At 40.0% G+C, this 26,973-nt stretch overlaps 1 protein-coding gene across 1 annotated transcript in view; it reads left to right on the forward strand.

Annotated features, from left to right (window-relative positions):
• Positions 1-26,973, forward strand: part of cacna1db (calcium channel, voltage-dependent, L type, alpha 1D subunit, b) — a 114,405-nt gene that overhangs the window by 2,632 nt on the left and 84,800 nt on the right. The window contains exon 3 of the mRNA XM_079679472.1: positions 330-435. Coding sequence (XP_079535598.1) covers positions 330-435 — 106 coding nt within the window. The remainder of the gene's footprint in view (positions 1-329; positions 436-26,973) is intronic.

Below are 26,973 nucleotides of genomic sequence, written 5' to 3' on the forward strand. Positions count from 1 at the left end.
GTCTGCATTGGTTATACTTGTTTGTACGGATAGATTGCTTCATACCCTCGTGAATAGGTGTTTGGGAGGTGAATCAATGAATGCATCTTTTAATTCACTTAATATGCCAGAAGAATAATCATCCAGAACTTTATAACTACAATGGAAACAATTAGCAACACTTGAATCGTGAAGTAGATTTGTTTAAGGGTTGCTGAGGTAATCAAAACACACACAAACACAGACATCTATCATTAGGGTATGATAGTAGGTCAAACCTTATTCCATAATATGTTTAATTCCTATCTTTCTTTGAGATAAATATGTTCCTTAACCGTTTCTTTTCTCAGACCATTTGATATATTTATACTGCTGTCTATTTTTGCCAACTGTGTGGCCTTAGCCATCTACATCCCCTTCCCTGGAGACGACTCCAACTCTACCAACCAAGAACTGGTGAGTGGCAATGGAAAAGGCTTGTGCGATGTAATGGATGAACTGTGGTTTTCCTAAGTATATTGTTCCTCCACCATTACACATGACTGCCAGTAAGGTCTGACAATGCAGATCTGTGGGATTTCAAGGGTGCGGTTATGGATCAGAAGTGAGACGATGGCCAGAAAATGTGTGTTTTCTGTTCCCGTATAAGTGTGTGTTGGAGCTGATTGCTATACTGTTGGTAACCTTTTCATAAACTGTAACATCCGCAATCAATTCACTCACTCAGACATGTTTATTGTGGATGTGAAATGTGTTTCTTGCTCCACTCATTAAGCTCAACCCAGAAAGCCTATTTTAAAAGATTTGGTGGAGGTTGAGCTCTTAGGAATCGTGATTTTCGGTGCCACAGCTTTTTGGTATAACTTTATTTTCATGTATATGGGATTACAACCTGGAGTTTTAGTGACGGGTGTTGGCACAGTTTAATGCGTATGTTGTAGCACAGATGCTTAATAGCTTCATGCTTGGAATAGCTCAATGTACAGTGTTGGCCTAGCTAGTGTGTGGTCGAGATAGAAAGCGTCATGGTGGAAGCACTCAGAACAGAGGTGATTGGGTGATGTAAGTGTAGTAAGTGTACAATGAAGGTTTCAATCCATTACTATTTTCTGTGATATCTTGCCACAATTCAGAAAATTGAACACAACTCCAGTCCAGGCATCAAAAAGGTTTCAACATAGTATTATTTGTTTACTGGTGTGAACCATTATGCAGTTAGAAGCAGTGAGAACATTCAGAACAGGCTTTCTGTTGCACGTCATTGATGATGCCACAACACTTGAAAGTATTGAATTTGAATTCTCATACTTCCTCACTCATAGTGGTATCAAGCCCTTGCAGATAGATGAGTTTTCACACTCATGCACTGTGCTGAGCTGCTCGTGCCACCGCTTGTCATCAGCCGGATGACACACAAAGGCTAGACACAACACCTCTGCTCGAGTGTGATTGGCTTGACGTGTCCGTTGCGTCAGAGGACTTTCCCGGCAATATTCGGATGGTTGTGTCGGGTTTCATTGTTTTGTTGAAACACACAATTACTGGTGCAAGCACACAAACACACACACACACACACACACACACACACACACACACACACACACACACACACACACACACACACACACACACACACACACACACACACACACACACACACACACACACACACACACACACACACACACACACGCACACACGCACACACGCACACAGCAGGTCATCCCTCTGTGTGTCACAGCAGCTCTCAGTGAAAAGACAGTGAGGCAGTGCGTTTGAACCGTAAACGTGTCATTTTAATGAATACATTAAATCTGGTGAACCCATTTAATTCAGACATTTCTTCTGCATTAATGCAATATTTTTTATATAAAATGTTCAAGATGATTTAGCTTTAAGGTAACCAACTTTTTGTTTTGTTACTTGGGGTTCAAGTAAAAACAAGATACAACAAACAGTGTTTAGCTTCTTTCTTAGTCAGCTGTCAAGATTACATTAAACATACAATTAGATTTGACTTCAATTCAACATAATTCCTAGTTACGGTGTCACTGCTGCTTTTTTGCCACTAGTTTGTTTACACCCATCAAGTTGTTTACGTCAAGAGGGTCAGAGGTTTTGCTTGAGAATATGTTTGAACAATATGACATGAACACAGCATTACACGCCATTGAGTTTTTTATTAACTAGTTCATGTGGGACTTGCTCCCGTTTCCAGCCTACCATCAACAAGGGTTTCTTTTAACTATAACCACCATTGTTTTGATTGTAATGTCCTTTTAACCCCAGAAGTAGGTTTTTGTGTTTGCCTTCAGAAAAAAAGGTATACAGAACAAATAAAGTCTGAATAAATGACATATAAGTGTCCAAAAATTAAGATTAAAATATCTACAGGCAAAGCTCATGCTCTATTAAATGTGTGGTTTTATTCACTTCACCGAAGATTATTCCACTGCAGGTTTTATTTGTCCTCAGGAAAATTTGGAATGCAATGCATACATTTACTTTTTTCCTTGAGAGGCAAGGGGCCGTTTTGGCTTCATGGGGGATTTTGCGTGTGTGTGTGTTATAGTGAGAGACAAGAAACCTTGCATGTTCCCTCAACAGATGGGGATTATTCACGCTCTCAGAGTCATCACTCAAGACACAATGTACAGTATGTGTGAGTACGTATGGATGTTTGTTCAGCTTCACATAATCACAAGACACACTGCTCTTTCCTTCTTTTATAGATGAGAGCATCTGTAATGTGTCATTAATTAATGTGTTCTTCTTTGTTTATCTAATCATTTGTTTGGTCACTGTAAACACCTCATCTGCGCTGTCATTTTTTTTCTCGCAAAGGTTATACGTACTGTATATAGGGAAGAACATTTCATTTCATCGCGGTTGTTGATAACCTTTTCTTTTATAAAGAATTAGTTTACAAGGTTATGAGGGTGCTTGTAGAAAATGTAGTCGAGTGTTGTTCTATCTAATCCTTATTCATATAACATTTTGTCCAATACCCAAACACACTCCTTGTGTTATTTCAGGCAGGGGACTTAAAAACTATATTTTACTTCTACAAAGTGCTTACATTGTGCTAGAATTCTGCTCAAACTTGACTGGAAAACTATGTGGTCAAAACATTTCAAAAAGTAGTTGCAACTTCCTCAACCTCTCCTGCAGCATGATCTATTTCTCCTCTGTCCACTTTCATTTAGTTCCAAACACTACAGCCAATATGTGCCAGATGTGGCTGAATGCAACACAAACAGAAATAGTTGTGTGTGATTTATTATCTTTTAACCTAACATCAACAGCATACAGTATATTCCATAGCGGTTATAAATGTTATTTATGTTCTTATTCATTCAAGTTTTGGGGAACACTGATTTCTTTCTCACCACAGTAGTATTTCCACAACTACTGCTTTTGAGTGTAGGTGTAGTTCGATCGGCTTGTAGCTAAGGATGGGAAAGAGCAGCTACAGCAGGAAGCTCCTCACATTAACCCGGCATAAAAATGTGGTTTCATTATTTGTTTTCTTGTGTAAAGTTGTTTTGATGTTTTATCCATACAGACTTTAGTTTTTCCTCAGATTGATACACCAGTTGTGGATCATGATGTTTGCTGCTTAGCCAATAAGAAATGAGGCTACAAATTAAAATAGTTTTTACATTTACTCTACATTACTGAGCTGCCAAAAAACAACACATTGCTATGAATTTACACTTCATTTTCTAGATGAACCTGAACCGAAATCGACATTTGTGTGGGTGGATATAGAATATTTTAACCTCTTTCAACCTTCACTTTCCAAAGTGCCATTTCTGTCCCTTTGGTTCAAATAAGAAATATCTCCCCATCCATATATGTATTATACAAAATATATTAGTTTGGGCTGTTTTGAGTACGTGATTTATTTTATGTAAGAGATTGTTTTCCAGTGTGAGGGACTGTGAGCGGGAGTAGGGAGTAAGTGTGTGTGTACCAGTTGTGTGTGTGTGTGGAGGTTATGGGCTTAAGCTGGGCAGGGGATTAATCGTCAGTTAATGAGGGGAGGAGAGAAGGATGGGTGGATCTATCTATCTATCTGTCTGTCTGTCTGTCTGTCTGTGTCTATCTCTATTGCATGTGATTTGTATTTGAATGCACAATTCAGATACAAGATAAATCTTAAAGCATGGAAACAGTGGAAAATGCAAATATGGAGAAACAACAACGGAGCTCCTCATTATGCTGCAAAATAAATAAATAACAAACAACCAGATATGTAAAAATAGCATTCGTCTCATAGGAATTTAACGTGGAGTTTCACGATATTGTTTTATTTTCCTTCTAGTATTTGCCCTTTTTATTTTGTAAATATCTGACATAATTATATATATTTCACATACAAAAAATGAATGTTTCTAATCTCACTTAGGTTTTAGGACAACCACGCAAACCAAAGGACAGAAATATAAATATAACTTGATATTACTTTTGGGATATTATTTTTTGTAGAGACAGCTTTGACTCTTCAACATAACAACAATGTGTTCAAACCAACAGGAGAAGAGCAATTTGGTACAATGCTAGCATAGACATCAGTAGTCGTGCCGAATATAACACGCAAATATATATTATTCCTGAAAGCCTGCAGTTTCCTGTTGGTGACCTTTTGTGTTGTGTGTAGCCTCCACTCGTGCCATGCCCTCACTTCCTCCCTCCATTACTCTCAGATTACTAAATCCGTCTACTTATCGGCCTCAGACTCTTCTTATGCTCTCCATTCTTGTTTTCCTCCCCGTCTTCTGTCCTCTGTTTAACACACCACACCTCCTTCTCTCTCCCCCCCACCTCCTCTTCCTGTGCAGAGTGGGGAATGATTCATATCCTATTAAGCCGGTTAGTGATTTAGCAGACTCATGACAGCCCTTTGACCGCTAACAGACTAGCTACACTGCTCATCAGCTGATAATCCCATAAGAGTCCTATATGAATCTGCTTTATGAGCGTAGGAGTGAGAGGAGGAGTGTGTAAGTGAGAGTGAGTGTGTGTACCTTAAAGAGGACATGCTCCGTCAGGGTGGTGAAAACTCACTCGGACAATGTTTTCATGACATTAAGTCGACACGATTGAGGGTAGAGTTGTTCTTTTTACAATTTAATAATTTTATATTTTATGATTTTTAAAATAAAATATATTTTTTAGAATAACGAAGGATTATTATATAAATCATGTGAACAAGCTGCAGACTATTAGAGGCACATATTAAGTGGTACACCTTGTGTGTAAACAGTGATGCTGTATTTTAACTATGTGTTTAGAAAGACATCCTATATAATTTAATATAAATATAATGTTTTTATAGCTTAAAAATAACTTTTCCTTAACATTAATGTTGCCATCTCCTAAAATAATGGCGACTTTGAAAAAGAAAAATATTAGAACATTAATTTAAATGTCTGCTCAATTTACATAACAAATCGTATCGTAAAAGTATATAAATATCTACTTAATTTTATAGGCATAATTTCATACGATTTTATATCAAATTTCAACCAACATACACCTTTCAGAAAAAACAACAACAAAATAAACTTATGTGAGTTTGAACCGAGTCTGGTTTCTAAATATGAATCTGTAATCTTTAATAGGGTTATTAAAGACATGAAAATGATTACATTTGTGTATTTGTAAATCACAATATGCAGTGCAGTGAAAGGACTGGTTTGATCAGTGTCATTTTCAGTCTTATTGGGTGGTAATAAACAAAAGGACTACATACATATTGTGCTAACCTCTCTATAATAAAGGATCAGCTCAAATGAAAGTATGCTAAATCCCATCATTTAAAATAAAATGCACAATCATCATATTGAGTCAGATTATTTCCAGTTTTTTCCCCAGAGAAAATCTTGTTTACAAAATAAAATACATTGATAACGTAGATCTTTGAATCACAGTGAATAACATAACATTTTTTAAAGTGTAAAAAGATGTTGACTCCTTACTTTGCTCTATCTAAGCCCCTGATGTAGAAACGTGGCATCAAACTGTAGAAGGCAGCAGTGGGAAAATAAGGCTATAGCAGCGCATGGGTGGTTTGAGGCTATTTTAAATCAATATATAGTCTCTGAATAATGAACAACAATGAAAAGAAGTAGAATGAAAAAACAAATAGGTCATTGTCTTTTCATTCTACTTTTTTTCATTGTTGAAAAGACAATGACGTATTTGTTTTTGATTCTGAATGAATGTTACTCTAGAAAGCCAGCTAACCTGCTAGTGTATGACATCAACTCAAAGCACACATCAGAAAACACCCATTCACTTCAAATATAACAGCAATTCTCAAAAAGGTCCCAGCAAATATTAAATATCCATGATTATTTCAGCACAATATTAGCTTTTGCAATGTGGAACAATTTTCATAGTTCTTAGGTTTAAGTTCTGACAGTATTGTCTCTATCAATTATCTGATCCTCGGCAGCCAATTACACCCAAATGATTGTCCATGGGATGCATTTTCATTATTCTCAGGTTTGGCATCAAATCAAATCAAATCAAGTTTTATTTATATAGCTCATTAAAACGATTTTTGTTCGAGCCAAAGTGCTGTACATACAATAAAAATACTTTACAATAAGGACACTTTACAACAAATACAACAGCACAGTTTGTGCAGAATATCAGTATGAGAAATACAACAGCAGTTTGTGCAGAAAATCAGTATGAGAAAACGACACCCTCACATCGTACAAGGAAAAACTTCCAGAGAGCACTAACTTACCCCCTAACATATGTGTAATAATATGAATGAGAAAATAGACTGTACATCACAAGTGGAAATACTATTTATTCATGAATAATCGTTTTGAACCAGCAGTGAGACAACAGGGTGGACCAAAGTACAACCAAACGCTGAACAAGACATTTTAGGTGACTAAATATGTTACAATTTACTTTAATGGACTTAAAACACGCTGACAAAGTGCTAAAGTTCCAAGACAAACACAAGAAACACCTCAACCAGAAGACCTGTCAATCACAAGGTAGCCACTCCCTTAAACATAACCTGTTGTATCTAACTTATAGAATGTAGTCCTTAAAATAATCCTATTTCCACTCTTAATGGGACCATAATTTACAAAATGAATATTAAACTGCATTAAACACTCCTTGAAACAGGTAAGTGAGACGATACATTTGTCAGGAATTTGTATACTAGGTTATAGTTCAAGAGCAGTAGGGGAATTTTCTCATAGGCCTTTATACAATCTGACGTTTGTTGCAGTGGCCCAGCTGGATATTAGAGAGGATGGAAGTCTAAGGCACTTCTTTATTGGCTTCAGACCCAGAGGTTACAGCCTGATTATAATACACTTTCTAGACCTGCGGCTTAGGTTCATGATGTTGGCATTTGAAAAGTGAGGACAATCCATCAAAAACAAATTCATTAAGGGATCAGGGCACAAGGCTTTGTGTTGTCTGCACATTTCTCCTCACTTTGATTCAGAAACATGTTTATGTTGTGGATGTGTGGAAATGATATGTGACATATGGTGTGTGTGTCTGTGTGTGTTTATGATTCTGAGAACAAAATGTCACGTTGCGTAATTTTTTGCTCAGTCAGGGATTAAAGGTTTATAGATAGAGAGAAATGGGAGTCACACTAAGCAGCAAACTGCGCCATCAAACATGTGAGTGTGTGGCTGTGTATTTTTACTTAGTGTTTGTGTGTTGTAAAGAAAAAGAAAAGGTTGAATAAATGAGGTTGTGTTCTGTGTGCCATATTTGGACACACATTGGCAATGATGGAAAGTAACATTGTGTAAAAGATCGGAATACTTCCTCAACAACTGCATATTGGAATTGTGTTTTATTTTGATGCTGATTTGTTACAGTGTTGGCTATAAGCTGCAATTTTAAAGCATCTAAAATAAGAGAGTGGGGGGGTCAATTGATTTATTGGTGATAAGAGTAGGGCAGCAATGTTGACCCGGCATGTTGTCAGCCTTTAGGCCAGTTTTTCATACAAACATAGAGTGTCAGATGAAGTGTAGTATATACGAATCCTCACGCACATTCATTTCCAACCGGCAGGTCTCCAGTTTTATGTGTACTTTGTGTGTGTGTGGGTGGGTGTAAGGAAGGATGTAGGTGTCTTTATGTGAGTGTGCAGTATGTGAGGTGAAGCCCTCTCATTAACAGGCAGGTACTGGAAAGCGTGTGTGTGTGTGTGTGTGTGTGTGTGTGTGTGTGTGTGTGTGTGTGTGTGTGTGTGTGTGTGTGTGTGTGTGTGTGTGTGTGTGTGTGTGTGTGTGTGTGTGTGTGTGTGTGTGTGTGTGTGTGTGTGTGTGTGTGTGTGTGTGTGCCTGGTACATATTTGGATACTGAGATGGATTTTTATTATTAAATTAATACGATTTTTTCTGGGCATCGGTGAAGACAACTAGTCTCAACTATGAATCACACGTCCCGCTATTCCTGTTCTAGATTTATAATAAAAAAATGTAATCCTCGTTTACGGTTCTATTATATTTTTCAAAGTCCAGTATTGCATTCCTACCATAATTGGACTTGTGGTGCTGCATATTTCTGTATGGTTCAGCTGGTGTTGAAAGTCTGTAGATTGTAACTAACTTGGATACACAAGGTAAAGGACTCAAATGCACAACCCGGGAGACAGAGGTAAAGTATGAGCATTTTCAAAAATAGGAATACAAAAAAAGTTAGACAATCTTAAACGAGGTGAAAAAAGGCTCAAAAAGGCACGGAAGAAAATGGCTCACTAAGTGAGGAACAACATTTACAAAGTAAATCAGGAGCATGAATCAGGCTTGAGATAAGGTAAGTAAATGGAGACGGGACAAGACGAACTGACACAAAACAAGGGGAGACTGGGGAATTTAAACAAGAGGTAACTGGGCACAGGTGGAAACAATCAGGGGCGGGGCTGCCGCTGATGAGAGTGGGAGACAAACACAATGGTAGGGAGTCAAGGAACCTGGGCCCTTTCTCATTTCATCAAATCCCCCTCCTCGACTCCTCGGTCCTCCGGTAGTGACCCGGAAATGAATTTCAGCGCGCCATGTTGAAGGACATCTCATTTCTCTAAATGCACTTCGAGGACCGAGCGTCGAGGAGGCTCTCTGGAGGAGCTATAACCGAGGATACACTGATGGGTCCTCCACGGCTCCTTCGTAAATGCATTTCCGGGAACAGAGATGTTTCAAAGAGTCGTGACGCACGGCCGGACTTATCTCAGCCAATGACAGCTCTGCATGCATCCCCTGGATATAATTTTATTAATTGCTTTCATCGCGACACGATGTTTACAGTGAGAACAGCTGTGAGGTCCATGCAGAAAGCAGAGCAGTGTGTAAAATATATATCACTCAGTATAACAGGCTTACTCTCTTTATTTGCTTTAGTTGAGGGGGGGGGGGTATATCCAGTCTCTGATAGTGTTACGTTATTATGAGAGTGCTCTGTTTGATTCAGAAATGGTATATATTTATATAAAATATATACAATTATATGTGTGTGTGTCCGCATCTGTAGCCTGTTATTGTCTCATTATACCGCACTGTGAATTAATTAAAAGTAAATATAAGTCGTTATGAACACATCTGTCCATCATACAGAGTGCTGCTGTGCCTCCTGTCATCATTAATGGACGTCTCTTTAAAATGACCGCTCAGAGGAGAGGAGTTCTGATTTCTCTAACCGCCTGCGCTTCCCCTACTCTCTCCTCGGCTCCTCCGCTCGCATCTCCTGTGGGCGGGACTAAGTCTCGAGGATAGGAGTCGAGGATAGGAGTCGAGGAGGGGAGTTAGAGAAATGAGAAAGGGCCCTGGAATTAAACGTAACAGGTGAGTGTCAAAACAGGAAGTGGGAGACAATAATACAAAAATGGACTAAACAAGAACATGAAACATGACTAGACTCAACACTTTTGACAGGACAAAACATAGATAAGTTATTTTCCTCCTGATGAGGTTGCTGCTTGTTACTAGTATCTAAAAATGTGTACGACTGGTATCAGGACTGTTAACCGTCCTTTACTGCTAGAAATATGTCCGTATTGAATAGTCCTGGCCCTCTACAATTAACAGACAATGATTTTTGCCGATGTAGATTTAAACAGTTTCACAATTGGTTTTCCGGTGTAAAATGAGACACTGTGAGAGAGGCTTATCGTCCTAAGTCAGAATGAGGTAACAAGGTGGTACATGTACCTTCTTTTTTGCATTTATCACATTGGTTTTCATCCAGATGTTCACCAAAGGCCACCTGTACCCATAAAGAGAAGAGACTGATGACAACAGGCGGTGATTTCTGCACTGTGATCAGTTAACAAGGGACCATGCTGCCCACACTCACATAGGACACAAAAAGAACAAGACCTAAAATGAGTTCAATAAAAGTGTAAAATAAGGATGATTAAAATATCAGTAGCTAAGATAGGACTGTACACTAAACCCTAAAGGTTACTAAGCAGTGTCCATTTCGTGAGTCAAATGTTAACAAAATTGACAGATTTCTGTCCATATCAGCGGCTGTTGAATTAAAACAGTTTAATGCACTTTTAACACTCATGTACCCACGATTACAGCTCCTTTCCTGGGTAATAAAGTGAGATGAAGCAGCCTGTCCTCTGGGTGCGCTCTGTGGGTCTCGCAGCCCGCTCCTCTCTGGCTGCTGCGCTCTGCCTCTATTCACACCGCTTTTCCCCAGGTTTCAGATACTTATTGCTGGGTAGAAAAGCCATGTGCATCACCCTGGATCTCTGCATGTGTGTGCCTGTGAGTCTGAGACCCTAACAGCAGTGACTCTGCTGTTTTTACCTTCTTGTACATTTCGTGAGTCAAATGTTAACGAAATGGACAGATTTCTCTCCATATCAGCGGCTGTTGAATTAAAACAGTTTAATGCACTTTTAACACTCATGTACCCACGATTCCAGCTCCTTTCCTGGGTAATAAAGTGAGATGAAGCAGCCTGTCCTCTGGGTGCGCTCTGTGGGTCCCACAGCCTGCTTCTCCGGGGTGCTGGAGAGTCATTTTCAGGCTCCTCTCCACAGTTGTCCCCCTAAAAATGATTTGTAATCATTATTTTTGCATTTAAATGATGTATTTGATCATTAATATGGTTCCCTAACACAATGCACATAGTCTGGAGCTCGCTGGGGTCCTGCATATACTTTAATCAGGCGTTTTAACACTTTCTTCCATGAAAATGATTTTTATTCACTATCATGGGGCTATATAAATCAAATTCCGGGTAATTTGGAGCACAATTGTACCTTTTACTATTTAAATGTATTTGTATTATATATGTTTGGGCAATAAAAGTGACATTTTTGGGTGACTTTGTCAGTTTATGGAGCTTATCCCACAAATCCTGGAGGTTCCAGGCCGAATTTGGGAGCTCATAGGCGGCCTGCCATGCGCCCCCAATCGTGGAAAGAAGGAAAAATGAAAGAAACGGTCAATTATATCTTAAAATAATCAAAAATGAAGTTTAAAAAAATTCTCGAAAAAACGACGGAGAAGGGGCTCAACAAAGCTCAACCCTTTGGCGCTTCGGGCCGAAGCCCCGGACACTTTTCCACTCCCCCGTTGCAACTTACAACGGAGAGAGGAATCCAAGCCTCCCCTACTCCGTCAAAAAAGATTCATTCATCATTTTCAGACTACTGTCTGCACAAAATCGGAAACACGGTTTTTGAGAGGACTCAGAAAAAAAACGGCTGTGTAACTTCATGGAGGAATTCATCCGCTCCATGTGCACTCTGGCTCGGATACATTGGTTGCCCGGAGGCCCCCCAGCATGGTTCCTACCAAACTTTAAGTTTTTGAACTGGTCTCTGGAGGAATGTAAGGGGAGTTGGCAGGGGACTCTACCCGCATTATGAGGCACTATTTTCTGATACATTTTAACACTTTTAGCATTTGATTTTTTTCACACACATATTGTTAAATGTTGTGGGTTTTAATTCCTGTCTTTGCTTGTCTTCTGGTTGACAAGGTTATTTTTTTCAAAAAAACATTGGAATATTTAAATGTATCGATTCATGTTTTCCCTTCTATACAATTCTGGTAAAAACAATGTATAAATACAATCCCCAAATCAAAATGGTACAATTAATTGTATTAAAATACATTTGTTATCTTAACACATGATATTAAGCATTGATAAATAATGTTATTTATTATATTTAACTTAAACAAGTTATTTTATACAACTAAGACATCATTTATGTGAACTAATGATTTTGAGATAAGACTAGAAATGTAAACTAAGATAAGTCTACTTAAAGTTTGGGAGCATGCATCACCAGGAAGATCTTTTTTAAATGTTGAACTTAAAAGCATCAATCTGGTGCACTTTGAGAGCAACATAAAGATATCTATGGATACATCTCTCAACACCCATATGAAACAGAACTGTAAGCAGATGTTTTTCTTTAAGGATATTTTACAAATCACTCCCCTTTTAAACTGTATTCTTTTTTATTAATAACAACTTTTTTTTACTGTCATATTAGTATTGTATACCTGTTTACTTTATTCTCTTATTTTTCTATAACTATAATGATCATATAAAGATGTGCCTTTACCTCACTGGTTGGAGAAAAAGTTTCTTATATTCGTTAGCATAGCTAGCTAACCAGATGCTAATAACAACAAAGTTATTGACTGTATGATCAGTATGACAGATGAACAGATCGCCACTGGGCTTACAACTAAAGACACAGCCACGCCAAAACTGCGGCATGTGTACAGCTCCTTATGGGTACTGCAATTTGTGAAGTCCCGGCCCGGAACAGCATTCTGGTGCTCTCCGTTAGAACTACACTCCTGTCAGACGAGACATATACCACGTGATGACACTTTAGGCTCGTGTTGTGTTCAAGGACCCTGAACTTGGCCAGGAAAAACAAGCTTGTTTAATTATTTTGCGGTCTAGATTTCTTGAATTTTTTTCTTTTTTGCGTGTGTTTATAAATTACCTCGAGGGCTGTACCAAATGGTCTCGCGGGCCGTATACGGCCCGGTGGCCGGAGGTTCCCCAACCCTGGTTTATGTGTTACAATGGCGTTTGTTAGCAACCAGAAAATGACACCAGTAATGACAAACAGATGAGAATGCTGCGTGGGGTCTGGGTGCCGTGTTGGCCCCGCCCTTTGAGGCTCGAGGAGCGGACAGTGTGACCTGGATTACTGGTGTCGTTTCCTGGTTGTTGCGTGGGGTCACACACACACACACACACACACACACACACACACACACACACACACACACACACACACACACACACACACACACACACACACACACACACTCACAGACTGAGCTCCGAGTGTGTGTGTGTGTGTGTGTGTGTGTGTGTTTACGGAGCTCCGCGCAGCACCGCGGCCGAGAAAATATAAGGCTGAGTGAGTGTGTGTGTGTGCGGAGCTCCGCAGCGTTACGTCAGTATGCCCTGGAAGAAAAAAATGGAAAAAGAAAAATCTCCAACGAGGCGTTCTGGGGCAGCATAGACAGGTCTTTTCTGTGTTAGAGTTGTACTCGCTACAGGGTGTGCTGTGAGGGTTTGTGGCTTTGCAGACAGTTTACATGCATAACAAGCTACATAACACACAAGGGGACGGGTAATAACCGGAAAAGCATGACATGGGACCTTTAATATTGCTCAACCAGTATATAGCTGATTATGTTTAAATAAATCTATACCTTTACATTTAATGAACGTCCCAGTGTTCACGTCTTGATTTGCCATATTGGCAGGAACCTGAAGTGTTTAGAGACTGATGGAGGATGTCTCTCCACAGGATGGACAGAGAGATACAGCGATGGAGAGTGGGTGTAATAGTGTGAAAAAGACCATTGTTAATGTTCTTAAAGCTTCATTTACCCTGATGCTGTACGGTCTGTTGAAGCTCACTCTCTCTGTGTGTGTGTGTGTGTGTGTGTGTGTGTGTGTGTGTGTGTGTGTGTGTGTGTGTGTGTGTGTGTGTGTGTGTGTGTGTGTTTACTTAGCAACTGCAACATGAGCAGGAAGGAATGGGTTCATGCGTGGATCTTGTGTAAATGTGCTTGGCAATCTTCTGAGTTGTTGACAAAGAACAACAGTATGTTCAAAGTTGTCATCTTTAAAATCTGTGTGTGCGCGTGTGTGTGTTTATTTGAATACTGTATGCTCTGTGTGTTGGTATTCAAACATTAAGTCAATTAACCAAAACCAATAACAAAAAACTAATTTATTAATATTTTCATTATGACAACATGTTCATTAATCAAGTAAGATACCAATCATTTTATTGTTTCAGCTTCTAAAATCTGCTGCTTTTCTCCATTTTAAATTGCTGTTTATTGCATTGTTGGATTGGATTGATAAGGTTATGTGTGTGTGTGTGTGTGTGTGTGTGTGTGTGTGTGTGTGTGTGTGTGTGGTGTGTGTGTGTGTGTGTGTGTGTGTGTGTGTGTGTGTGTGTGTGTGTGTGTGTGTGTGTGTGTGTGTGTGTGTGTGTGTGATCAACCATTGTGTCCTGTGAGAGTGTACAGGAGCAGCAAACTGAACTGAATAAATGCTTTAGATGAAAAAAAAAACTCAGCAGTGACTTTACAGTTCCAAATTAAGAGTGGCTTCAACAGTTACAAAAAAATAACAATCTGAATGTGTACTATTTGTGCTCAAATCTATTACATTTGTAGGGTTTTGTAATATGACATACTGTGAGACAATATTCATTTAAGTCCACCGTTTCAATGACACATCAAAATATCTGCTGTGAAAAAAGGTATTTTTAAAAGTCATTAATACAAACAAATTATACTTTTATTGTGTGTCTGAGAACAGTGAGATTATTCTGAAGTTTACTTTTTATTTTAGGAGACATATTGGTCTAATATTAATACTTAAGTGAGATTTTTATGAAAAATAGGCACAGTCGAGTGTTTCGTAATAGTACATGTGTATTTTGGAACTCTTGTTGTGTTGTTTGTGTGTGTGTAATCACCGTTAAAGTAGCCTTGGGACATCTGTGATCATACAGCTTCATTTGAGAGCAGTGCCATTTTGTGAGTCATTTCCTTCCTTCTCTGTGCTGTCACTCCTCTTCATCATTATCATGTGTTAAATATAGACTCTGTAACTACAGCGAACATGCTCACAAATATACGCTCTGCTAATTTCAAACTCTCACAGACGAAGACTTAATTATCAGTGTCAGTGGGTGAGAGCAAAATGCTCATCAGAAAATGCATTTCTGACGTTGTTTTGCAAAATGCTATTACTTTTAATAAAAACTATACTTAAATTGGAACACACAAACACACACGTACTCCCACACACTTAATTTTATGCAAGTGTTTTTGTGTTTTAAATGGCGCTCAGGGGCTTTAAAGGTTTTTAGGCCGTTGGGTGACAGATGCACAGATGTCAGGAGGCCTGTTGGGCAGACTGCTTAGCACCCAAAGGCCCAGGGACCACAGACACTGCAGGGAATGTGGGACACAAGCAAGCACACACGCACGCACGCACGCACGCACGCATAAATAATGTTCAACTCATCCCCATTCAAACACAACTAAGGTGTAGATTAGTAAACCAGACTCCACATGATGGAGAGTCAGGTGTTCTGTTTGATGAGAAGGAAAATAAAAACATGTTTTCCCTGCATCTGTCTTAAAATCAAGTAATAAGGGTAGTTCATTCAGCTGCTTTGTTTTAAAAATAGCAACAAGTACTGAAGTAAAAAGAAAAACAGGCATTTACTATCATCAGAACCTTGATACACGTTGCACCGGCAACACAACGTTGCTACACTTCTTTGTCTAAATGTAGATGGTCTAAGCTAAACTGATCAGAGCGAATAATGAAAGCAGTAGATTGAATGAGCAGGACACGATGATGATGATGAGGAGATTATCTGCGCAGCTCAGCAGGTTTATGGCTCGCTGGATAGATGACAACTTAAATCTCTTAGAGCATGCATCAGTTTCCTCTTTTACAGCAGGAGGCTTGGCTGTGCCACTAAAGAACTACTGTAGCATTTCAAATGAGCTCTTTAGTATTTGAATTTGTATAAAGTCTACTAGTCTACCAAAGTGAGGATGTCATGGATAACATTTTAACAAAGCCTACTGTCAGAATACCACAATATGAGAAAATACTCAAACTTTTAAATAGATGCATTTTAATACGATTTAAAATCACTTTGCTACAGAACTGTACATCTATTTCAAATTTTAGCTCATTTTTTATATACAACAACAATACAACCCTAACCCTTAAATAAAATGGGTGTTATAACGATGTAATATGGTTGTATTGGTGTTACATGAGTGGAATATGGGTCTAATAACATTCTTATATGTGTGTAATAATAACAGTGTAACGTGGTTATAATAAGGGCGTAATGCAGCTGTAACAACGGAGTCATAATGGTTGTAACAACAAGGGTGTAATAAAGGCGTAATAGGTGTGTATTTATGTGTATAATAATGGTGTTATAGGGTTTAATGTAGAAAATAGCAATACATTTTCCAAAATATTTAAATCTGACTGCCAATTTAAGGGTTAACTAATCCCTTAATAATTTCAGACCCATTTTATTACTCGGCCAACCCTTGTCCTCCACAGAGAGAGACTATCTATGCTCTTTCTTTGTAGTGTTGTGGCGTTGTGCACCATGTGAGCTGTTGGAGTGTCATTGCTCTGTGATTGGCTATGGTTATTACATCATTTTTTAACAAATTACGCCTTTTTGTTGGAAAACAAATGTGTTGTGTGAGGATGCTCCCCCCAGCTCACAGGTTTCCATGTGTGTGTTGTATAATGTATTTAACTACCTGGGTGTTCATATTCATCATGTTGCTCCTTCACCTCATTTTACATACACGGCCTGCTGCCGTGACAACTGTGGCCATGGAGACTTGTGGAGTATCCACAAGAGAAGGCTCTCAACAGGCAGGAGAAAAGACTGGGAGAGGAGAAAGAGAACGACAGGAAATCAAGAAAAGAGAGCAGAGAGGACAGAAGAGGGGTCAATAGAGGATTGAGGGGGGAACAAGGAGGAGATGTTAGAAAAGACGGGGCGGGATTGAAGGAGGGGGAAGAGGAGAGGTTAAGATTGTGAGTGACGAACGGATGAGAGGAGAGGATTAATGACGAGGAAAGAAGGACGGAGAAATTAGAGCAGGAGGAAGAAGAGGAGAGGAGTAATATGAGAGGAAGGCTTGATAAAGGGGAGAAGTACAAAGGAAGAAAAACTGGACGTGCTTTCTCCCCTGGTTTGAATGAGAACTGTTCTTTGTCTGTTATTAACATGTTTAAAACTCACTCCGCTGCTAATTCAACGGATGATGCTTTGATCAGCAGCAGTAATGTGTGTGTGTGTGTGTGTGTGTGTGTGTGTGTGTGTGTGTGTGTGTGTGTGTGTGTGTGTGTGTGTGTGTGTGTGTGTGTGTGTGTGTGTGTATGTGTGTGTGTGTGTGTGTGTGTGTGTGTGTGTGTGTGTGTGTGTGTGTGTTTTATCACTTACTTACAGACCATTGAAGCCCAGTACATGCAACCATTACAGTTTATGTGTTTTATAGGCAGGCAGACCCCCGCCGTGACGTCACTCCTAATACAGACTCTGGATTAAAGTAGTTCTTGGTTGTCGGCCAGTACCGCCACCGACTGCTTTCACTGTGTTGGTTACTTCTGTTTTTGACGTCAGGATTAGGACAATCTGAGACTAAAAATACCCACTAGCAGGAAACATACGTATGGGCTTGATTGGAAAAGCAGTGGAGATAACAGAGGCTGAACCCAGCTGGACTGATGCTGCCACAGAGCTAGAACACATAGACATGATCAATGCTGGAAAACGCTCATCAGTCAGTGTGGAAGTGAAGCTCCACACTGACATTAATACAAAATGTCAAACATAGATTGACATTTAACTTGTGTTTACTTTCATATTAATTATTGTAACAAACCAGAACCTCTGTTACTTCTTCATTCAGTGATGAATATAAGTAAGCGACTAAGATAACTAGTTATCGTCTTTTGAATAGACAACTCCATATCTCAATCTAAATCACTGGTGTTGTAAGGTTATCAAAGCAATAATGCTTCATGTTACTATCCAGCAGGCCCTATTTCGATTCACCATCTGCCAACATTAGGGGCTAAAACAAATGCTGCCCATGTCCATAAAAGTGGACATTTGCTGATCTTGTTGCACACAAGTTGTGATGTGTTTGCAGAAATGGTGGAGACCGTGGAAGTTATTATATTGAAAAAATGTTGTAACTTCAACATTTAAAATGTCAAGATTTTTACCATATTCTACATCTTGCAAAACATATTCTAAATATAGGACGTTTAATTAAGGTGAAATGTCACAATCAACATCATATACAATGGGTATTTCTGGACAATTGTATTTATTGCAGCATTTCCCTCCTGTAATAAGGAACACAACTTTTTCAGGAGCTCACAACCCGACAACCTCTAAAAATATGATGTTTTTCTCTTGAAAAGCTTTGCAAAATCATTTACCTTTGTACTATAAGTAAAAAAGCTACTTCAAGTTTGAAATAGCTTCCTTTTGATGTTTTGCTCAGTAATGGGTTGAATGGCTACGACAATAACCAATCTTTGTCCATCTTGGTTGAACTTATTGTGAACTTCTCTGGCTTTTGCTTCCTGCGTGCTGAATTATACTTCAATGGGTCTGTTCACCTAGAGCTTATTAGGTCAGGAGCGGATAGATTGTGTACAATTTGACTCAATGAGATGTAGAATAGATATCGCAAAACACCAGAAATACACACTTTAAAATATTCCGTGTATATTGTACACTAAATGGCAAGTATTATCAGCTTAATAATTAGCAAGTAGCAATTAGTGTTCTCCTCAGTATTCATATTTTATGTAATCTACATTATATATGATATCATAGGACAGACCTCTGGAGATGTGGGAGATATAGAGACAGAGAGAGGAAGAGGGGACAGGAGAAAGGAAGACAGAGGAATAGGGACGCCAAAACAGAGAGACGTGAAGGAAGCAGGAACGCTGAAGAAAAGAGACGTGAGGCTGACAATATAAATCTCATCTCTCTGTCTCTACTCCTGTTCTATATGTGCGCTCCTGGACAAAGTCTTCCTTCTTTCCTTCCTTTTCTGGAAGACAATAGCCAAAGGTAATATAAGGCTGCAAGTAGATTCAACATCAACCCAGATAAGCACCAACATTATGCAGTTTACTAAAGCTTTGGAAAGTTCTTCTTGGGCGATTTTGAACAATTCAGGTTGCAGCCAAGTTGGAGAACCAATGATTCATACTTTATTCAAATTTCTTACACACTGTACATCCTGAAAGTGACGGGTTGGCTGCTCAACCTGCTCCTGGATTAGACCAGGTTTAAAGACTATTTTTCTAGTTTTTGGCAAACTTTATTTTACCAAATTGTGTTGCTTTTGGAAGTGTAAATCTTAAAAAATTGTGCAAAACCCACAGCTCTAACCTTCAGTAAATATACAGGAGAGTTGAAGAAAATTAATGTGGTATTGAAGACTCCATAGGCTTACCATAACAGCTTTCGCATGAATGAGTGTAAGATGCAACAACTCTTCATCTCATCAAGGAATTTACTTATTGATTGATTAGAGCCTGTAAAATATGGAGGTTTCTGAAATCAGAAATCCTTTGTTTTCTGCTTGTCTCTTTTTATATTTAACTGGTTTTAATTGACACTTAAGTTACAAGTCATCATCTCCGAAATGTTCATTATTCTCGGAAAAAGAACAAACGCTAAATCTAGAAAATATATCAGCAGATTAGAAACACAACCTTTAGTTGCTGCCCTAAATATAATAAAAATTGAGAGAAATGGAAAATTGAGCAAAGGAGACCTTATTCCTGGGTTAACAGGATGTACTCATGTATTTGTGTGTGTGTGTGTGTGTGTGTGTGTGTGTGTGTGTGTGTGTGTATGTGTGTGTGTGTGTGTGTGTGTGTGTGTGTGTGTGTGTGTGTGTGTGTGTGAGAGACAGACAGAGAGACAGAGACAGAGAGACAGGATAATTGTACTATACTTTTAGAAAATGAGCCTTTTCAGGGGAGTTTCGATTTGATTATAAATGTTGTGTGTCTAAAGGGGCTTTGGAATCACTTCATGACATGAAAGCCTCACAGCAGACACACACTCCATAAGAAGAGCGCAAATGGTAGAGTTATTAGTGGCTGTATTGTTCAGCCTGTGGTTTGTTCTGCAGCAATCAGCATGAACATCCTTAGCCTGTGCTCTCTGGCCCCCATTAATCGTATTAAGATCAATGGGAACAGAGGCTAATAGGAGCTGATTAGCCTGCTTCTGGCTGGATCACATACATGCACCACCAGCACACGCACATGGCCTTACACACACTGACACTGACTGTGAGCACATCCACCAAAACAAATAACACTGTCCTTATTCACGTATTTAAATCAAAACTAAATTGCAGTTGCATCTTTTTAGTGTAGGGCCAGCTTTAGCTCAGGGCCCTGCTCTTGATTCCCCGCATTGCACCCTTTAACCAACGTTTTTTTTTTACACAAAATTAAATCAACAGACCATTATGTTCAAAATCAAATGCACAAGTTTCAATGGGCCAATCAGATGGCTAGTTTCAATGGGCCAATCAAATGCCTAGATGAAATTGGCCAATTAAATGTCTCTTTCCGAGGGGCTAATAAAATGGCTTGATCATGAGTGGTGTGTGCTGCATGACTGCGCTAGAAATGACTTATTACGCTTTACCTCCAGTTTACTTTATTGTTTGTTTCCATATACATTTCATACATAAAGGAGAAATGCACCACAGTGGATGCTTCCAAGGAGGCGCCGTTGAGCCGTTTTGGTCAAAGACCATTTCTGAATTTAGTGCCAAGTAAAATCCGATGGGAAACTAAACCAGATAAAAGAAACTGTCTTTAATTTAGATATTCAGAGGTCAGACTTTAACATGCTGCTGGCCAAAGAAAAAAAGGTTTTTGAGTATAGAAGCATAAAGAGCCTGTGACACGAGTTTCCCCCATCATCCAAACCCATCAATTTGAGTAAATATTGTCCCCTTGAAAACCGTTACTGAACTGATTTTGGATATTTGTACTTTGATAACCATTAATCTGCCCTTCAATGTTGACAATTTTCTAGATCTTCTCGGGGATTCTTCAAGTCCCGCCAAATTATGTGTGACGTCATTGCGGGCACAGCGCTCCAGCTGCACCGTTCAGGATCCAAGCATCTGCATGTAAACGCACGATGGGGCACACAGCAGCAAGCTCAGACAGCGATGACAGTTTAATTTTGAACGTGTCTGAGAGCTCATATGAGGCTGAAGGATCGGTTTATGTTGTATCTGTTAGAAGTTTAGGAATTAGGTGCGTCAATATGGGCGATCATACGTTCATGTAGCCAGTGGTGGACTGGGACTAAAAATCATCCCGGGACTCTCGACCGGCCCACTTCGGTAGCACTAGTAAATTGTCAACGGGGGGAGTGGGGGATGTGCTAGTGACTTATCCGACCGGCCCACTTCGGTACCGGCCCATCGGGATTCGTCCCGATGGCCAGTCCGCCACTGCACCCAGCCCAGCCCACGTAAACTGTCAACGGGGGGAGCCTCGCTGCGGGGAAACGGTGGACCTAGTGTCCCGATCGGAGTGGGAATAATAATAATAATAATAATAATAATAATAATAATAATAATAATCCGTGAATTTTATCCATTAATTTCCCCAACATTGTGGTAAAAAAACACACACGTTGAATCCATGTTGGTGTACTACTACAACCAGTGGTGTAGTGGGGATGTTTTTACTGGGTGGACGGGGTGGTGGGTGGACGGGAGACACTATGGACGCGCTCGTGAACTGTCAACGGGGGGGGGGGGGGTGGCTTGGGGACCTCTGTGTCGCCTGTCAGCGCAACTTACATGATGTCGTTTAGACAATATTATAATAAAGGGCGGTGCCGGCTGTCAGCGAACCGATCCGGCCTTTCTGCGTGACTATCACTCAAATGCGGGACATAGTCTCAATGTGTGGGACGCGGGACAAATAATAAAAATGCTGTGTGTGCAGTCCCGCACAGTGCGGGACACCTGGTCACCCTACACACACAGTTCTGCCCCTCACACACACACGCTTCAAATCAAGTTGCATAAATGCTTGAGCTACGTTTTTATTATAATTACTGTGAAATCTGCCTATTATGTTTTCGTCATTATTACAACAAACACACACTTGCAACTGATAACACTGGCAATGATTTTAGATGTATTAGACTATTAAAAAAAGAAATCATGCTTCAAATAAGTGGGGGTACGGCGTACCCCCGCGTCAAACGCCCACTACACCACTGACTGCAACTACAAAAAGCTAAGGTTTGTTTTCTCATCAGGAAATGCAGACCGGCTCAAACAAAAGATTTTTAAATCATCATCCTCACGATCATTTAATGTATCATATGTTCACCGAATTGACATGAAAGCACTAATAATGTAGTTTCATCCACTTGAGTTTACAACTACAAAAATAATCGATTTGTTTTTATATCACATCCGACGGGAGGAAATTCAGCAGCTCTCACTACCGATTTTTAATCCTAATTTAATCATCATCTTCACCACGACCATTTATGTTTATGTTCGCCGAATTGACATGAAAGCACTGATAAATATGAATATACTGTAGTCAACTTAATTAAAACGTTATTAACGTGCCTAAACTCACTAATTCACCATTTCTACGCATGACAACACACTTTGTCCGTGTTTGGCTCTCTCGCCGCACAGTGAAGCGTTCCCGCATTAACGTCACTTCCGGCTTCCCCCAAAACCTCAAAATGAGTCGAAGGAATTTTCCCGCGATGTTCGAAATTATTGATATTTATCGGAACGTATCGCTTTTTCTTTTTTAAACTGACGGTTCGAGATTACTAGTAGCCCACTATTTCATTGCACAACAGTTGTTGGGTTCGTGTCACAGGCTCTTTAAATAATCTATTGCTGGGTCATTGAGGATACGCGTTATCCTACCCGCTCGCTCTCCACCATCTAGTGTGCGGACTCGGATCTCTTTAGCAGACATGACACCCAGTGTTCCTCGGCTCTTTACTAATAGTTAACATGAGGCATGGGCGTAATTTCCACTGGGGACAGGGGGGACAAATCCCATTTGTGCCCCCCCCACTTTTTAAATGTGTTTTTTTTTGTTTTAATGCAAGCGGTCATCGTCACGGAGGAGCGTCTGTGTGTGTGTGGCACGAGCGCATCTTGTGAGAGAGAGAGATAGAAAGAGAGAGAGACAGAGAGCGTTACGGGGGTCGTTGTTAGCATTTGGTGCTAGCTCGGAGCTAACGGAGATTAGAAGCTGTTTCAACAATAAGGAGAGCGAGAGCTCTTTCCTGTCGGACTTTGAAAGACTGAGAGAGAGAGAGAGAGAGAGAGAGAGAGAGAGACTGAGAGAGTTACAGGGGTTGTTGTTAGCATCTGGTGCTAGCTCGGAGCTAACAGAGATTAGAAGCTGTTTCAACAATAAGGAGAGAGAGAGTCCTCTCCTGTCGGACTGAGAGAGTCAGCTCAGGGAGGTAAAGGACTCTGAGTGTTTAGATTGTAAACTTTAGTCTAAGTTATCTCAGTGGGTCTTAAACGGTTTGGTTATCTATGTCACGATCGTCGCGAGATGATTTCAGAATCCTCTTGATGTGACCCCTGAGGTGTTTAAACAATGTTTTTATAAATATATTAATTAAAATATATTTTTTAATTGTTATTATTTGTATTATTATTAATAATAATAACGTGTGCATAGACATTTTGTATTATGTAAGCCTGTTTAATAGGTAAGCGGGACAAATAAAGGAATTTTGATTCTGACAGATTTACGACAGTATCATTTGCAGCTCAAAGGTCACTTTACAGCACCACAGTAAATATCAGAGACGTAAAACACACATCAACTATACTAGTATATTCTGAACAGCTCTTTAATACCTTTTTCAAAATGAAACGTTGGTTAATACCAACTAGTGAGAAGGCAGACAGGCCAACGGAGAAGGCAGCGGAGGAGTGCGGAGAGCCGCCATCACAAAGGCTGTCGACTTCTTGCGCGGGAAGAGGAGGAGACGACAACCGTAAGGCGGTCCATAAGCAGTCAGACCAGCCTTCATCCAAGTGTCGCAAGTATCGAGAGGAATACATCCAGTACGGATTCACATGCCTCATTATCAATGAAGCACAACATCCCTAATGTGTAGTGTGCACTGAGGTTCTTGCACATGAGAGCTTAAAGCCCGTAAAAATGCTCAGGCATTTAAACACGAAGCACCCCTCTCTTGCTACTAAACCAGCAGATTTTTTCCGCCGAAAGCAGAGAGAATTGCAAGGCCAAAAGAAAGTTATAACTAACCAAGCAACAATCCCTACCAAGGCTCAAAAGGCATCATATGAGGTGGCATATTTAATTGCAAAGGCAAAAAAGCCACACACAATCGGGGAAACCCTAATTAAACCTGCTGCTATCGCTATGAGTAGGGCAATGCATGGGGATAAACAGGCACGGGAGCTGGAAGCAGTGCCGCTGTCTGACGGGACCATATCCCAGCGCATCACGGACATGGCCCAGGATATCAAGTGTCAGCCAGGGGCGCCGGAAGCAGAGGGGCCAAGGGGCCAAGGGGCCATTGGCCCCCCCACTTTTATGGATCAATTCAAAAATATACGTGTATTTGTGTAAAAAAATATTTTTCCGGGGTTCGAGTTTTTTGTTTGATTTTAAATAAGCAAAGTCTTGGCTTTCAGAATATGAAACTTTTATTTCCAAAAACAAACGATAAATACAGTTTTGAAGCTTGTAAAGGGAAGAAGACAGGCACCTCGCTCTCACTCGGCTCCCCCTCAGCGCAGCAGCAGCAGCAGCTCCCCTCCCCCTCCCTCTCACTGAAATTATTAATGTAAACCGTATAGTAATCTAGATAACACGGCAGGGTCCGTGACAGTTTCATCTGATTTCAAATAAACAAAGTCTTGGCTTTCAGAATATTAAACTTGTTTCGGCAAATCCAGATGATAAATACAACTTTGAAAGCTTGTAACGGCATAATTACAAGAGGAGAACGGAGTAATTTAACGTCACAGGGCATAACAACAGCCGGTGTTTCTCGTCTGTGTGTTTAATACAGACACACTTGCGAGTTTACCCCAGATAAGTAATCCAAACGAAAATATTTTCCCTCCATAGCTACTCTGGTCATTTGCCCCGCTAATAATCAATCAGATCGATGGATTCCAGAGAAGAGGAAACTTTGAACGTCTTTTTCTCAAAATTATGACTCGGTGGCAATCATTATATAATGTGACATTTTGCTTAATATTTGGAGTACAACAACAATCCTGATATCATTAGAAAGCTAGGAATCTCCTCTTTCCAACAGTGTATACAACTCAAAATGTGTCTTTGGGTCAATGCGAGCAGTTCAAATATTGCACTAGGTAAAATAAAGCAGGCAAACATAACAGGAAGAATATGTACATTTTAATCCAATCAAAGAGGACTTTGTCACACCATTCAAATGTATCAAGTAGCCTACATTACAACCAATAAAAAAGCTGAGATTTGTTTATTTGTTACGTTGTTCTGTGTGTGGCAGCCGTTAACCTAGAAAGATAAACTTAGCTCGCAAACATGTCAGAAGAACCAGCGCATAAGAAAATGAAATACAGTCAAACTAAACTTAAATTCAACCACTTCAATGTCACATCCCTGACATCCACCACAACTCCGGAGCCTGGACCTTCAACTATAGAACCAGCGCAGCCAGATAAACCCAAAAGCAGCAGCTCTGCGGCCGCAGAGACTGTCAAAACCGCAGGCCTCGTTGAACCGAAACAGGCTGGTTCCGACTGCGTGGAGGCTTGTTGTCGCGACATCGAGACGGGTAAAGCTGCACAGCTAATTGTTGATAAAAAGGAGACCGCTAGATCGTTTGGACAAAGAGAAAGGTACTTTAATGCAGAATGGTACAAAAACCGAGAGTGGCTAATTCTTTGTAAAACCACTAAACGGGCCTTCTGTGAAATTTGCAGATTTGCTGCTGTCAAACGGCTGGTAACTTTCTCAAAATGTGGAGATGACAGTTTTGTAAATACCGGATGTAATAACTGGAAAAAGTGCCTAAGCCTCCTGGACAGCCACAAAAAGTCCAATGTTCACAGAGAGTGTGTTCAAAAAAAGTGTGCTTTCTTCAGTCAAACACCAGTCAACATCCAGCTTGTCCAACAGGAGCGTATTGAGCAGGAAAAAAGAAGAGATGGGATGATGGAGCAGCTGCGCTGTCTGCAGTTTCTAACCCGACAGGGCCTAGCAATCAGGGGGCATGAGGATAAGGAGAGCAATTTCAAAAGGCTAGTAGAACTCGTAGCTGATAAAAACCACACTCTGAGAAGCTTCATGCTCACCGGGAAATATGCATCACACGAGACAATCAATGAACTCATAAACCAAATGTATCGGGAATCTCTCACCACTTTATTAACAGAAATTAAAAACAATGCAGAACATTATGCAGTTATTGTGGATGAAACTCGCGATTGCTCCGGGCATGAACAATTGTCTCTGACTGTACGATGGGTATCAGCTGATTATGTTGTCCATGAAGACTTCATAGGAATGTATGACTGTCCTAAGACTGACGCATTATCAATAACGCTTACTATTAAGGACATGTTACTGAGATGCGGCCTGGACATTGGTGACATGAGAGGGCAAACCTACGATGGCGCATCTGTTCTACAGGGACAAATGTCAGGTGTGGCCAAACGTTTTAAAGACATCAATCCCAAAGCAATCTCAATGCATTGCACTAATCACAGCTTAAACCTCATACTCCAGGAAGCTGCTTCAAAGTGCAACATGGTACGTGGTGCCTTCAGTTTAGTTCACGACATACATGAGGTCATCAACAATTTA

The sequence above is a fragment of the Notothenia rossii genome, assembly GCF_949606895.1.
Source record: "Notothenia rossii genome assembly, chromosome: 4".
Taxonomy (NCBI): Eukaryota; Metazoa; Chordata; class Actinopteri; order Perciformes; family Nototheniidae; genus Notothenia; species Notothenia rossii.